Source organism: Crinia signifera, chromosome 7, assembly GCF_055691185.1.
Source record: "Crinia signifera chromosome 7, ASM5569118v1, whole genome shotgun sequence".
NCBI lineage: Eukaryota > Metazoa > Chordata > Amphibia > Anura > Myobatrachidae > Crinia > Crinia signifera.
Window position 1 is genome coordinate 189,310,804 of NC_139223.1, and position 15,924 is coordinate 189,326,727.

General features: G+C 43.8%; 1 protein-coding gene across 1 annotated transcript in view; it reads left to right on the top strand.

Annotated features, from left to right (window-relative positions):
- PDE11A (phosphodiesterase 11A) overlaps nucleotides 1–15,924 on the top strand; it is a 383,685-nt gene that overhangs the window by 332,858 nt on the left and 34,903 nt on the right. Inside the window, exons 16-19 of the mRNA XM_083154719.1 lie at nucleotides 8,734–8,811; nucleotides 11,248–11,311; nucleotides 14,045–14,119; nucleotides 15,483–15,566. Coding sequence (XP_083010845.1) covers nucleotides 8,734–8,811; nucleotides 11,248–11,311; nucleotides 14,045–14,119; nucleotides 15,483–15,566 — 301 coding nt within the window. The remainder of the gene's footprint in view (nucleotides 1–8,733; nucleotides 8,812–11,247; nucleotides 11,312–14,044; nucleotides 14,120–15,482; nucleotides 15,567–15,924) is intronic.

Below are 15,924 nucleotides of genomic sequence, written 5' to 3' on the forward strand. Positions count from 1 at the left end.
CAGCCCATTTATGTGTGAATGTTAAGGGCAAGATTCCCAGTTACAAGAATCCTAATGGCTCCCCACTGTGTTTACAAGCCTATGGTTCAGGAAAAATGCCATCACTAAAATCCATTACCGGCCTTGTTAACTGTTTAAGGAGGAATATAAATTTCACAGCTTCAAGGAAAATATTGGCACGCTTGGTATTATTACAATATACTGGTATTTTTAAAATGCTTTTACTGATTCCGTGTCCGGAGTTGTGCGCATGCTGGGGCGGCCTCCGGAAGGGCCAGGATTGCTGTAGGTTATTTCATCATGCGCTCAAAGTTTGTCAACAGTAAAACACATTCCAGTTCCCGATAGAATGTTAGCACTCCCATGCACAGGGCCCTTCATACACTTTGTTTTGATGTCAACTTTTATTAGGTCTACATTGTATGTCCTGTTCCCTCCAATGTCCGGCACTGCAGAGCACTGTGGCATTGCACAAATCAATGATGAATCAAATGATAATGATTACCACTTCTTTCCAAACAACCGGATTTCTTCAGCTTATAGGGTCGATCCTATTAGGTCCGAAGGGTGCGAGGTGCCATTCGGGTGCCGTTTTCATACGCTAATCTTTCAACCACCTGAATTACGCTGATCTCGCAGAGCCGAATTCGCTTAAAATTGCTTGCACCCCTAAAATGTGTGCCCGGTGCAGTGATGACTCGCACTTGTGAATCATCCACACGGAATAGGATCGACCCCAATGTGTTTTCAAAAGCAGGAGCATAACGAGGGCTGTTCCCCGATGTTACCCAATGCCCGGGGTACTAGACCAAGGGCAGGTAGGGCCACCATACTAGCAACTACCATTTACAACTTGCAGACATGCGCAATGGGGATCGTGGGATTTAATCGAGGATTTCTAACAAGTTGGATTTTGCCAATGATCCGACCCAATCATCGCCAAATGGGGGATAGCCTCAATTCATTATAGATAAATGGGCCCCATAAGCCCTAATGCACTTGTATGCCCTACCTTTTATGTCCCAGTGATATGTGTGCTCTATCCAGTGCCAAGAACACTGCAGTACCTTACAAATAGCAACAATAATAATTATAAAAATAATATGTTTATAGATAAAGATAATGGGCTATCGCCAGTGGTGGCTCCAGAGGTGCGGCTGCAGCACAGTTCAAAATTCAAATAGTGGATCCACACCCACTGCCAGTGAGTCAGTTGGGATTGGCAGTTGCTGCACCTCCCGTATTTGAATTGTATGCTGCGCTGCAGCCCCTCCTCTGAAGCCGCCATTGCTTATTGCATATATGTAAAGCAATAGGGAGAGGTATCAGCAGTAGAAAGAAAGAAGTAATAATGCCACTGAATAGGTCATTGGTACGACCTTACCTAGAGTATTGTGTTCAGTTCTGGAGGCCATATCTCCAGAAGGATATAAATACATTAGAGACTGTACAAAGAAGAGCAACTAAAATGGTGCATGGCCTACATCACAAAACGTACCAGGAAAGACTAAAAGATCTTAATATGTATACTTTAGAGCAGAGAAGGGAAAGGGGGGACATGATAGAAACTTTCACATATATCAAGGGCTTTAACAAGGTACAGGTGGGAGACATTAGTCACAGGAAGAGGAGCAGCAGAACACGAGGACATGCACTGACACTAGGGGGAGGAAGGTACAGGTGGGAGACATTCGTCACAGGAAGAGGAGCAACAGAACACGAGGACATGCACTGACACTAGAGGGAGGAAGGTACAGGTGGGAGACATTCGTCACAGGAAGAGGAGCAACAGAACACGAGGACATGCACTGACACTAGAGGGAGGAAGGTACAGGTGGGAGACATTAGTCACAGGAAGAGGAGCAACAGAACACGAGGACATGCACTGACACTGGGGGGAGGAAGGTACAGGTGGGAGACATTAGTCACAGGAAGAGGAGCAACAGAACACGAGGACATGCACTGACACTAGAGGGAGGAAGGTACAGGTGGGAGACATTAGTCACAGGAAGAGGGGCAGCAGAACACGAGGACATGCACTGAAACTAGAGGGAGGAAGATTCAGGGGAAATTTGAGGAAGAATTACTTCACAGAAAGAGTAGTAGATAAGTGGAATAGCCTCCCATCAGAGGTGGTAGAGGTAAATATAGTAGTACAATTTAAACATGCTTGGGATAGGCATATTGATATCCTTACAAAAAAATAAGGATCAAATATGGTTTGAGGTAACATGTTTAAAAAAGGGGCAGACTAGATGGGCCAAGTGGTTCTTATCTGCCGTCACATTCTATGTTTCTAATAGAAATGATCACAAGCTCTTGATATAAAGTTATCGCCATTAAAATGCTGTACTTTAGTCTATGACCTAAAAGCATCCCAGGCTTCCCAGTGTTCGTCTAGCAAGCTAAAATCTCTCTCCGCTTGCTTGTTTACATGGCTAGACATAGGACACAGGAGACGCACTTTGCACCACCATATTAGTCATTTCTGTACGATGTGAGACTGTTCCGAGGCTGCTTGCAATTTGGTACAAATGAGGCGTGCTCATTCTAAATGTCAGGGGCTGCCAGATGGGTTTGACAAATATCAAACTCGCACAGGTTCACTGCCTACAGTGTAAATGGATCAGAGAGGAGAGTGCTTTTTCAAGATCTCTTAAAGTTTGCTGTGCCTTACAGACATACAATACGTCCATCTGATCGCAGGACAGCGTCGTTGTTAATTAATATACAGACGGGGTCTACTCCAGTCCCCATGTACATGCAGAATAATGCAGTAGCTCTAGGTAAACGAGGAAGAACAGGCACCAGCGAGTTCCCTTTAAAGGTGCCGCCTGGGAAACAAGACCGACTCGCACAAGTTTCTCAGCCTTAATTGCTTTTCTCTTCGTTGTTTCAGAATATATTTTCCAGAAATTCGAACTAAAGTTTATAGTTAAATTTAAGAGGAACCGTACTTTACTGTACTATAGGCCGTATTTAATTAGCCACGATTACATTACATTATGTAATCAGTGTATATAAATACATTACTGGAGGTACTCTCCGGTCTCTCGTCAGGGTCTTGATGAATGTTTGAAGTAAAAACTGAAACATTGAGGACAAGGGTCTCCCTGCCTGTTGTCTTCTCCATGTGCAAGACCTGAGAATGAAATGCCTCCTTTTTTAGGAACACTGCCCAGCTCCCCCTACTTCCTCCTCCAATCAACTGCTCTTACTGTCAATCAGGCTGTGGTTCAAGGGGCACTGTAGCACAATATTTTCAAGTGCTCCTACCATATATATTGATCACTAGGTAAAAGCCCAGTACAATGATGGCTCAGTCCCTATCTGCTCCTACCTCCAATCTCTGTCTTCACAGTAGGGATGGCCACCGACCATCGATGATTCGAAATCATTGATGGTTCATGGCCGATGTCGAATACTTTTGCCATCGATGGGGGAGAACTAAATGGTTTCCCTCCATCGATGGAACAGCAAAACGATGTTTTGCTTTTTTTTTTTTAAGTGCCGGGACACTGAGCATAGCTCCGCCCCCCAAAACCCATGAAGCCCCGCCCCCGTGTTTTGATTGGCCCACAGGCCACTCAATCAAACACAATGGATGACCATCGATATGTAAAAATATTGATGGCCATCCATTGCATAGTTTAGCACTATTGATGGCCAGTTGTGGAATTGGCAATGGCAACGATGGCCATCCTTACTTCACAGCTCCCTCTCTCCATATCCAGGAAATTGGAACAGATCATTTTGGTTTCACTTTCTCTTAAGGCAGTGGTTCCCAAACTGTGTGCCGTGGCTCCCTGGGGTGCCTTGGGACACTTGCAGGGGTGCCCCGGGTTGGTGGTCCAGGACCAATTCAAATTATTTATGGTTATTTTTTTATGGGCAAAACCAGTGCTAGTGGCTGCCAATCATAAACTGTGTACAAACAGAAGCAAATCATGCCCTTTACCACATAACTGACCAGAAGGTTCGCATATGAACCCAACTAATTTGATATATGTCTATGTTATATTTATTCTGCTTTTATTCCTTTGACCTAGGGGTGCCATGAGAAAATTCTGATACTGTAGGGGTGCCTTGATTCAAAAAAGATTGGGAACCCCTGTCTTAAGGAGTAATTTTGTCTGTCCAGTGGCCTCTAGTGGTCACTGGCAGTACTTCACCTCAAAAAAGTGAGGAGGATTTAACCCGTTCAAGTCCAACGTCTAGTCAGGCTCAATAGCCCTAGCGCTAGTAACAGATGTTATAGTGAGCCACATTAAAATAAAAACATTAACATCGTTGAATTGCAAAAAAAAAGCTGGACTGCAAATAGTTAAATATATATATATATATATATATATATATATATATATATATATAAACGTGGGTACCGTAAAGTATGAGGCCACTCTCCAGACTGTGATTGAAATTTTCAAAATGCTTCTTTATTAAACACGCTGCCACATCTTAGGTCAACGTTTCGGCTCCAATTTGAGCCTTTTTCAAGACATGCAGACAGCCATCAATGAATACATCAGAGATAAGACATCTATAAAATATATACAAAAACATACGTGTGTTGGTCAACAGGAAAATTTAAGGCTACAACAGGTGTATATTAGTTAGACCATAAGGCATCATTTAAAACCACCTTAATAAATGGTGATATTCTTATCACATACATATAATCTCTTAATCAATGATACCATAGTCCAATATTAAACCCACATTTATATAGCAGCCAAAATACAAAAGTCCAAACAATATTCCTGCGCAGTGCTAGAGAAGACATTCCCCCATAGAGACATTCGTATTGCTTACCTCCTCAGTGTAACTGCCGGGTGTACGCCATTCCGCACATGGAAGTGCGGCGTGTGTGTAGCCAGGACACTTCCGGCTTTATCCCGGACTGTGAACCGCATCACGTGTCACTTGGCTTCTGATGAAAATTCCACTTGAGAATTGAAACGTTAAGCTTCCATTTGTAGTTGCTTGATTTATTTCCATCGCCGTGAGTGCCGCCGCCTACACCCTGCTACTTATCCCGAATACCTTGGAGGGCACCTGGCTTATACTTATCATTGGAGGGGAGAGTGCCGATACTGGACTTTGTGTGTATATATATATATATATCTGTGTGGCGGCCCGGCACTCACCCCTCCTGTTGGACTGCCCGGGTGCCCGTTCGGATGAATGGACAACAAATGGAAGAAAGAAACTGGCACTCCTGGGACTTGTGCTTAAATTCTGTATTCAAAAGTACAACAACCAACGTTTCGGGGCAGATGCCCCTTTGTCAAGGTGTAGGTGACAACACATGTAGGTGTTGTCACCTACACCTTGACAAAGGGGCATTTGCCCCGAAACGTTGGTTGTTGTACTTTTGAATACAGAATTTAAGCACAAGTCCCAGGAGTGCCAGTTTCTTTCTTCCATTTGAGATATATATATATATATATATATATATATATATATATATATAACCCAATAGTGTTATTCAGCGCCCATATATGATTTAACAGTACAATGAGTTTAGTCTTTCCACTTTATATAAAATTATCATCCAAGACTTCTTCTTAAATATAAAACATTTATTATAAAACATATAAAAAGCAAGTACTCTTGGAAAATAGGTATTCTCTTGGGATTGGGCTCATACCAAGTACCCGACGCGTTTCGTCTCTTTATGAGACTTCATCAGGGGTTTGATACTTATAGTATGAATCTTTAAGGAATTAGAGATGTTTCTAACTTGTAAAGAAGTTTGAATAATTTATTCACACTGGATTTTCAAAGTGTAACGAGGGTAGTTACTGTTATTATTCCTTAATTAGGGAATTTTTTATTTCTTTCAATAATAAAACTGAACAATTTATGAGTAAAATGTGATCCCATTCACTACTGGATTTTCATAGGAGCATGGTGCTCAAGGCAGGTGAATCAAGCTTAAGTGGATAAGGGTAGCCAATTATGGCAAAATCCTTAATTTCTAACCTCCAACAAATGATTCCTTAATTAACTCCTAGGTTTGAATCAGGGGTGCAAAAACTGGTGTCAAGGCTTTCATTTTCCAGCCTCCAGATAGATGATAAAATCACTTCCTAGTTTTTTTGGGGCAAAGTAAAAGATCCCCTCAATGTAGCCTGAGCACGTGTACTCTCCAACATCCAAAGGGCAACTCTAATATATATATATATATATATATATATATATATATATATATGCTGCTATCTGCCATTCTACTTACCCAATTGATGGAATTTGGAGCTCAATCTGGGGAAATTCAATTGGAAGCGACGTGTGTGAATTTGCTTTTGCTGTGTGGTTTCAATTCCAGCAACAGCAGTTCATTTTGCAACCTTTGTTCGTCTGAAAGCCCGATTCGCACAAAACCGCTCACTACCCTCGCTTCCATCAAGATATTACTGGTTTGGTGTATACATAGTTTGCAATTTGTTTTGTTTTTACGTATGAGCAGTCTGCCGATAATTGCAGATTTTGCTAATTTTGGAAGACTGACAATGGGATCCAGCGGGATTCTGACCTCCTCCTGTCTCCTGACTGTCGCTATTTTAACTGGATCCACATTTTTGTACTAAATAAATAAATATGTTCCCAATCTGTGGTTTTTTTTTATAAAGTGCTTTTTAATGCATAGCTGACTGTATTTATTAAACACTTTAGAGTCTTTTTGGATAGGATATAGGTATGTGTACTTTAAATCTGTACCAGCCATGCTAGCTATAGGAGAATAGCGAAACATTTGTAAAACGAAATCCCAGCAGCTTTATCACATCAGACTTGGCTGAAACAGTTTCTTTTTAATTACACCACTAGTGATTGTAAATCATTAGTTTTAAACCACCACTTGCAATTAACATCACCATACGTCATCCTGTGCCCTTTTCTTGCTATTATTAGACTTGCAAATGATCACCAGCGGAATACCCCGAGCCAGGTGATATAAAAGTGCAAATGACAAATTGCCGTTGCTTTGTAAAAGTTCAGATAATTGATTTTGTAAAATAGGAACCACAAAACTTCAAATGAGTCTATCGAAGGTCCTTGTATTGTGATTAATGAATCATAAAACACGGGTGAGATTTACTACGCAGAGGAATTTTCCGCTCTCCTAAGAACAAATTTAAGGGAGGATCAGATTGAAAAAAAACTATTAAAAAAAAGGGTTAATTCTAAAATACTCATGTTTTAGGGTAGGGTTCCTATTAACTCAACAGAGACTTGTTATATAGATGTGTGCAATATATATATACCATTCAGATATGGTATTTATAAGATGTATTTGTCTACTGAGATATCAGTTAATGCCTGCAAATGGCTCTGCTGTTGCCACAATATTTTGCAATTAAATATAATATATATATATACATGTCCCCAAGGCTGTCTTAACAGCGTAGCAGGCCCTGGGCAAAGCAGTGCAATGGGGCCCCTATACACCCATTCACAGGAACCAATTATAAAACATTGTAACTTACCCCTCCTGTGGTCCCGTGCTGTCTCTCCAGATGCTTCCATGTGGTCAATGGCTGTCAGTACTCTGACTTGTGGATAGCTGCAGGCATCTACCAATCAGCATGCTGACAGCCACTTCCTGTCTGGCTGCAGGCTAGAAGGCAGGTAGAAAATGCTGCCTGGCCACTCTGGTTGTATGACCGCCACCCGTCGCTGCTCGGAGGCCCCTAGAATTGTGGGACCCTGGGCAACTGCCCATTGTGGCTATACGGTAAGAAGACCCTGTATGTTACCCAAGTAACCCAGTGACCATGAATGTTTTGATGAGGGAATACCACTTAGTGTTCATTCTAGCAACCTGCTCCTTGTAAAATCCTTGTAGTTACGCCTTCCTGCCTGGGGTGTCGCTGTCTGCTGTGGTTCGTCAAGAACAGTCTTGTTTTGTATCTCAATGTTGAGATACCAACCGGACTGTTGTAGAAACGCCACAGCAGACAGCGACACCCCAGGCAGGGAGGAGGAACTGCGAGGAATTTTCAAGGAGCAGGGTGCTAGAATGAAGACTACCACTAATGTGATGCAGTCCGGAACCCTTTTGGAGGAGTAAAACTCAAACCCATAATTTATGTAATACAGTAATATCCATTATTGATACACCAGTGTATTCCATGCCCTTTTCTGGGTAGAAAGGGCTCAACGTCCAGAGGTATAACCGTTTCCATTTTGGGTTTCCGTGTCCAAGTGGTGTACATAAATGGTACATAAATTGTAAAAAGAGCAGAGCGAAGGGGCACCCAAAGAAAATGGATCTGATTTGCTTGGGTCCCTTCTCTGCTGGGTACCCTAGTTATGCGTGTGCTAGGCCGGCAGAAGTGCTGCCAGTGACCCGAGGGTAAAAGTTTTTCATGTCGTCTTTTTCCTAATGGGTAATGGTAATTATAAGTTCACGACTGTCTTTTAATTATCGCATTTTTATGTCTCTCTGCAGCGGCGTCCAATGTATTACATCTCGTAGGCTATTAATGAGTTAATAAGCGCTTCACTTGTACAATTTTGTGAAGTAGAATGGCAATTTATTTTCTGGCTCCAGATCTCCACGGGGAGGGTGGTGTGTTACACTGAAGCCAAAATCTGATCCATCTTGATAAATTGTCATGATAACATTGTCAGATACAAGTGGCAAACAAATCTCATAACATCACATCCTATAAAAAAATCTATTTTTACATCTCTGATCCCATTAACCTGCCCATGTTTTGTGTTTTCCAGGAGAAGAAATGAGTTTTTTGAACTGGTCAGTAAAGGAGACTACAACTGGAATGTTCAAAATCACAGGGTTATATTTAGGTAAGAATAAAATAAGATTGATCTTGGTGTAATACAATATTCACTGTGCGGTGTTTCTGAAAAGCTTTGTACAAAATCTCTTTATACAGTAGTTTGAATTTCTGGGAAGTAATATTGTACATGTGTATACAGTATGTATGTGTGTGTGTGTGTGTGTGTGTGTATATATATTATTAAAATGGGAAATTCTACGTGTTTAGGTCATAAAAATAGTTGCGTCTAGCATAAAAAGGTCTATAACAATGTAATTTAATGCAGAAATATATTTAAAATAAATACAATTAAATATAATCATTACTGGAAACCATATAGTTAATTGTATTTAGAATAGTGGGGCAGATGTATTAAGCCTGGAGAAGAGATAAAGGGCCTTATTCTGGTCGGTTAGGACGGAGCCGAATATGCGGCCAGGACCGTGCGTCCTAAACCCCGCCTTTCGTACGGATCGCTCACTCCATCCGAATGCGGTAAGCCGCTGACCGCACGGAGCACGAGTGGATTTCTCATATATACACCTCCTCCATCTCAGGGAACCTCCCCCATCATTCGAATGCAGGACCGAGTGGTCAGGCAGCTCCCGCAACCTCAGACCACTCAGGCATTTTTCCGTGCAAAAGCAGGGATCTGGGCAGGCAGCTGACATCCGGCTATGTCATATGTCCGCCCCCTACACGTGCGTCACGGCCGCATTACCATACGTACGCCCAGCGTTTTCATGGGAAGGCCCATGAAACGCGGGGTGTAAACATATGGTAATGAGCCCAAACAGCCCTTCACGCCCCTCTCCACCCCCTGTTCGTAGTGTACACATTTCATGCGGATTTTGGACGTGCGTCCCGTTCGCACATGCGCAGAGACCCCTCTGCACATGCGCAGACACAAAACATCGGCGGACCGACCGCACGCGGACATTACCGCACCAACCAGAATAAGGGCCAAAGTGAAGATAAAGTGGAAGGAGATAAAGCACCAGCCAATCAACTCCCAACTGCCATTTTCAAACACAGCTGATTGGCTGGTGCTTATCTCTTTTCACTTTATCTCCAGTTTATCTCTTCTCCAAGATTAATACATCTGCCTCAGTATGTGTAAATATTATTTATGATGATCATTTGTTTAAACTATTTAAAACCAAGGGGGTGTATGGCTGCCTTTAGGCCAGATAATCATGTGTTGAGTTTATGACACAACAAAGACCCTAAAATGGAATGTGCAACCAGTACAGTATGTACTAAAGGTCACTTCTAACTTCTGCCACCAATTCCTGTGCTTGTGTGTGTGAAAAGCATCTGTCTTACATGCCTCTATGGTGGTAACTGTGGGAGTTACGCTTTTGCCTGCAGATGGGTCACCACACAGTCTGATGCACACGATCATTGTAGTTTGGCAGATGGACCAACAGAGTGCAGGTCACGTACAGCTGAAGAGGTCACCATTAATCAGGACTCAGTAAAGTTTACCCGGCCACATCATTAATGGAAACATTTCCTAGTTTCCTCTTTACACACTACTGGTGCAGTTCTCGGTCATGGTTCATACGGGACCTAACAAGGACCTTTATTTTGAATGACAAATATTTGAATCTCCTTTTCTTTAAACTCACCTACTCATCTGAGCATACAGTCTGTGGGCCTGATTCTGGTTCACTCGCAAAAGCAAATTCTGTAAAAAAAAAAAAAAGGGAGAGATTATATCCTATGGAGGGTGAAATGAGCACACAGTGTAGGTGCAGGGGCAACCGGGATGCGGTCAATTTCCCGGTGGTCGGAATCCCGGCGGTCAAAAGCACGACGCCGGAATCCCGACCGCCTAAACTTTCTCCCTCTGTGGGTGTCCACGACACCCATAGAGGGAGAATAAATGAGTGCGGCGAGTGCAGCAAGCCCGCAAGGAGGGGGGGCGATCCACGTCCCACCCTTGTCGGGATTTCGGCGGTCGGGATTCTGGCGTCGAGATTTTGACTGCCGGGATTCCGTCAGCCGGGATTCCATACAGAATCCGGGCCAACCACAGGGGCCTGCATTTCGCCAGTCCGCTGTACAGTGTCAACTATGCCGACCGGTGAAAATTCCATTTAGGCGCATCCTGGGTCTGACCCGACTTGGAACCGTGTTCCAAATCCCTGGTCAAACACGGTGCTTTGTAGAACATTAGGTGTTAATAAGGAGGAATCGTCCCGTTGGTGGCTACGTCCTTAAAAAGTAAAGTGGGTGGACTTTTATTTCCTAATTATGCTTCCAATAAATGAAATACTGTACACCATAGCAGAACTCCAAAAATGTATTTTGTAACACGTTAGTGCTGTAAATAAAGTTATTGTCTCTTTCTCCCTGCAGCTCTTGTTTCATTAACAGATATAAATGTAAATATATGAAACATTAGCAGATAAAGGACAGTGTGGAGCGCGTTTGCTTTGATCTTCCCCTTTTTTTTCAGATCAATGCTAATGACAGCGTGTGACCTTGGAGCTGCCACCAAACCATGGGATATCTCACGACAGGCAAGTGTTGATTTATTGCTGGGCAGTGGGGGGAAATGCTGATGGGACAATGTTACAAGGACGTAAAAACTCCAACATTGAAAAAATAACCATTTTTTTCTGCCGGACATGGTGGTGGAGCAACAGATGTAACATGATGATAGCTCCGTATCTGTACAGCTGTGTATCTATGTATAAGACCAAGTTTTCAAAATATATCGCTCAAAAGGGCCCTTCAGAGCAATATCTTCTAAATAAAGTCTAGTATGTAAGCTCAGTATGGTTACTGATGCACCCTTCAGAACATCGTTAATGACCTCCCCCTTTGGCGGTACATGAAGGTCAATTTTGGCAATGTAGCCAATGAGATGCATGAGGAGCGCCCGCGGGTGACGTCACTGGATGACATTGCTAAGATCTGTACCATCTCTGACACGCATGCGCAATGGGAACCAGGCATGTGTTCTCCTCCTACAGCTCCCACTACTGGACAGGACATGCAGGGAATATGGTGGGAGTTCTCGGCTAGCCAAATGGAGCCATATGTCTTGTTTGTGGACACTAGGGAAGCCAATCCCGGGGCATTTTTTCAATCCCGGAATTCGGGATTGAAAAATTCCCAATCCCGGGATTGGCTTCCTTTATGCAAAAACCCGGCCCGGCCGCCCGCATATTTACTTACAGTTGCGGTGCGGCCGGGCGGGTGGGCGATGGAGCTGGGGGTTTAGGTAGTAAAATACAGCCTGGGTGGGCGGGCGTCCGGCGCTGGTATGGGGGTCCGGGAAGAGGCAATGGCAGACAGGCAGCCTGGGTGGGCGGTATTATGAAGGCGGCGGGAGGTCAGTGAGGCCACGGTGCACGCAGGATGCGGCTGCTGTTATGTGGCCTGCGCAGAGTGACCTCTGATGTCGTCACGCTGCGCAGACCCGCACTGCCCGGGACGGGAGAAGCTGGGTAGCGTCTGAGCACTAGCTCAGACGCTGCCCGGCATTAGACTGCGCATGCGCAGTCTAATCCCAAAATCCCGGGATTGGAAACTCCAATCCCGGGATTGAAATCCCAGCACTTTAGGGGCCAAATCCCGGGATCCCGCCAATCCCGATCCCGGGATTGGCCACCCTAGTGGACACATTATATATAGATAGATCTGGCACTCTTAATATGCACTGCAGTAAAAATGGCATGGTGCCTATCTAAACTTGATCAATCCAAACATAGGCCACCTATGTTTGGATTGATCAAGTTTAGATAGGCACCATGCCATTTTTACTCCAGGACTTGGAAATATTAGTGAAAGTACAACACAATGACAGACTCCAAAGTTTCAGCCTTGTTAATAACTGTCATCAGGGTGTGACCTCACGTCTAAAAAGGGACCGTTCTTACCTTATTTACCATTCCGGTTAAAAAGAACAAACAGGTACATATAGCGATCAGCTCAATCAGGCCTCCTTCCAGTGACATCCGAAGGGGTTGCAACAAGCCGCTATCAAACATTGTCAGCCACTGGGCAGAGATTGACAGAACCAAACTGTGGTTCTGCTCTGGCATACTCAAGTGACTTAACCCATTCACCCCGCCAGTAAGTGCAACACAAGTAAAACCATGGCAAAAGGAATAAATTAATTAAGCACAGTTAAGCAAGAATACTTTAAAGAGATATTAAACTTATAAATGTGGGAAGCAGGAACAACAAAATAACATAGATACATTAAAAACCAAAACATTCACAAAATGACGTAATCAACAAGGAGTACATACAAACTCACACAGATGGGACCCTTGTCGGAATTGACCTCAGTGCTGTAAACTAACAATGCTAGTCACTGTGCCACGTTAATAGATAGTGAGAATTGCAACCAAGATTCAGAATAACAGAGATTGTACTGTACAAACACTTGATATTGAAAGCCAATGACATTTCCAATGGATTGTTGATAACTGTTGTTGGGAATGAGGAACGCTTGGAAACTGAACAGTTAATACAGTTAATAGGCAGAATACTCTTGAAACACTTTTAAAGACTGCTCCTATAAGGAAGACGACAATAGAGTAGATTAGTCATTTCCTCGTGCCTTTCCATTGGTTGATTCCACTGGCTGTGCAGAACATTGCCTCGTGTAACCACACCCAAATAGCTCAATCAGTAAGGTGTCTGTCTCCAGTTAAACAGGTTGTGGGTTCTAATACAGGATGTGACACCTGCAAGAGAGGAGAGGTTCCCCCTTGGGAGCAGGAGCCCGGCAGCAGATGACTCCATTGCCTCCCAGAGTTATGCCTCTGGCTGCCTCCCTGTATACAGTATATGTTATAGCATATCTGATACATACTGTTCCTAGTGTTCTTTGCTTTTTCTGAGCAGAATTTTTGTACAGAAAGAATAAGAAATGCAAAGCAGATTGGGTACCGTTTCTGTAATCTCTTGGTATAGGCCACATCTCATATCCCTGCACTATGGCACTACCGCCGGCACTGTCACATACTGACATTGATTAATCAGTTCCTGCATAGTTTTTAAATTTGAGGGCTTTCCACTCATTCAGTCAAATGTCTTACCGGCCATCACATCCTGAGGGTAATGCGGAAGCATACACAGCATACTGATTGGTAGCGGGAGCTGGCAATGTCTGAGGGAGCGAAAGGCTTGCATACAGGCATGTGTCAATCATTTTACTTGAGAAATCAATGTTCTGCAAGTGTTCGGGACGATACTGAATTACGTCACACCATAAACTGGTCTTTTTGTATCTCCAGGTGGCGGAATTAGTGACCAGCGAGTTCTTTGAACAAGGTGACCGAGAGCGATCGGAGCTCAAACTAACGCCATCAGTAAGTGTTGTCTCAAGCGTATTGAAGATCTAATACAACAGAGATAACAAAAAGGTCATGATTCTGGTTAACTTGCAAAAGCAAATTCTCTCTCTAATGGACAAAACCATGTGCGTTGCAGGTGGGGCAGATGTAAAATGTGCAGTGAGAGACTGAAGCAAAAAAAAAGAATCAGGCCCTCTGTGGCTAAATATGTCTCATAATGCAATTACTGGTGGGAAGTCTGCAAGTGTTGTGTAATATGCCTCCACCCACACAGAAACACAATCGCATACCTCCCAACTGTCCCGCTTTCCGCGAGAACGTCACGTTTTTTTGGGGACGTTCCCACGTCACGCCTGGGGCCGGCAGTGTCCCGCGGCAGGGGGGCAGTTAGGAGCCCCCCACTGTCACCCGTGAATAGATGCTGTGCACATGCACACAGTGTCTATTCCTGCCCTTACAGCAGCGAAACAAGGAGCGTGGCCTCATAAGCATAGGCCCCACCCCTTCCCACTAGGCCACGCCCCCATAATTTTTCTGGCGTGCCTTTGGCACGCACGAGCGTCCGTCCTCCACTAAGTTGGGAGGTATGCAATCATAACCTTTTTTTATATTAGACACTGTGGTTGTTATCTCTTTTTCATAATCCCAACTACCTGTTCCTGTCAGAGAGAACATTGGCAACATTGGGTGTTTGAAGTCAAATATTCCAAACTGTGCTGTTGTTGGAAGATGAGTGCGCAGAGGTGCTGGCTTATGATGTTATATTGGGAACATATAAAATAAACTGTTGCTATAGTATTCCACCGAATAGAGCTTCTCAAATTACCTTCTCAATACAGATTTCTTGTTTCCATACTGTAGTTCCTATTCCCACACTTTCTTTATTTGTGTGAATCTGTCTGATGGAGGTCAGGTCTGTGCCTATTGCACAGACCTGACCTCCTGACCCCACACAATTCTGTCTGATGGAGGTCAGGTCTGTGCCTATTGCACAGGTTCGGTCCTTAGAACCCCACACAATTCATGTTTCCCAGGTCTGTGGATTTTTATAATGAGACAGTTGCAGACACCTACGCCCCTGCCGGGTGACCTGGAAGATGTGACCTATGTGGTGTCTTGAGGACCGAGTCTGAGAACCACTGACCTATGGAATTTGCCTTTTGTCGGACTGGTCCAATTATAAGCGACGTTGAGATGAGCAGTGCTAGAACTAACCAATCAGACCCTGAAGCAATGTAAATAGCAACAGACTATGATCTGTAATAAAGCAAAGTTCATATGTCCTGTGTTAGAAGATGCTGCCAAACACCAATTCACTGTAGAGGACTTGTCCATCAAAGTATAAGATAAGTTAAAATATATGTGTTTCACCCAACAGGCTATTTTTGACCGTAACAGGAAAGATGAACTTCCCAGATTGCAACTGGAATGGATTGACAACATTTGTATGCCTCTGTATGAGGTAAGTCATGGCAGAGCAATGGATAATTCTTGCAGATGAATGAATATAACTGGGTGGTAGCAGGGGCGTCGAAAGTTCTGCTTGGCCCTGGTAAAATTAGGGGGCGTGGCCAGTGGGTGGGGAGTGGCCAACAGAGGAGGGGGGGTCAGACTTAAAAAAAAAATACTTGGTTTGTGCAAACATGAAGAACGCACCACGCAGGGGGGTGCTGGCACATTATTCGGTGTGGGCAGGGTGCGGGTGTGATGGCACACACTTGCAGGGAGAGAGCGGACAGCTGCTCCCCAGCTTAGCAATGTGAGTGGCATTTCGGTTTGCCTGCAATGTAATGAAAAAGCCGGTACGCTGCTCCTCTCGA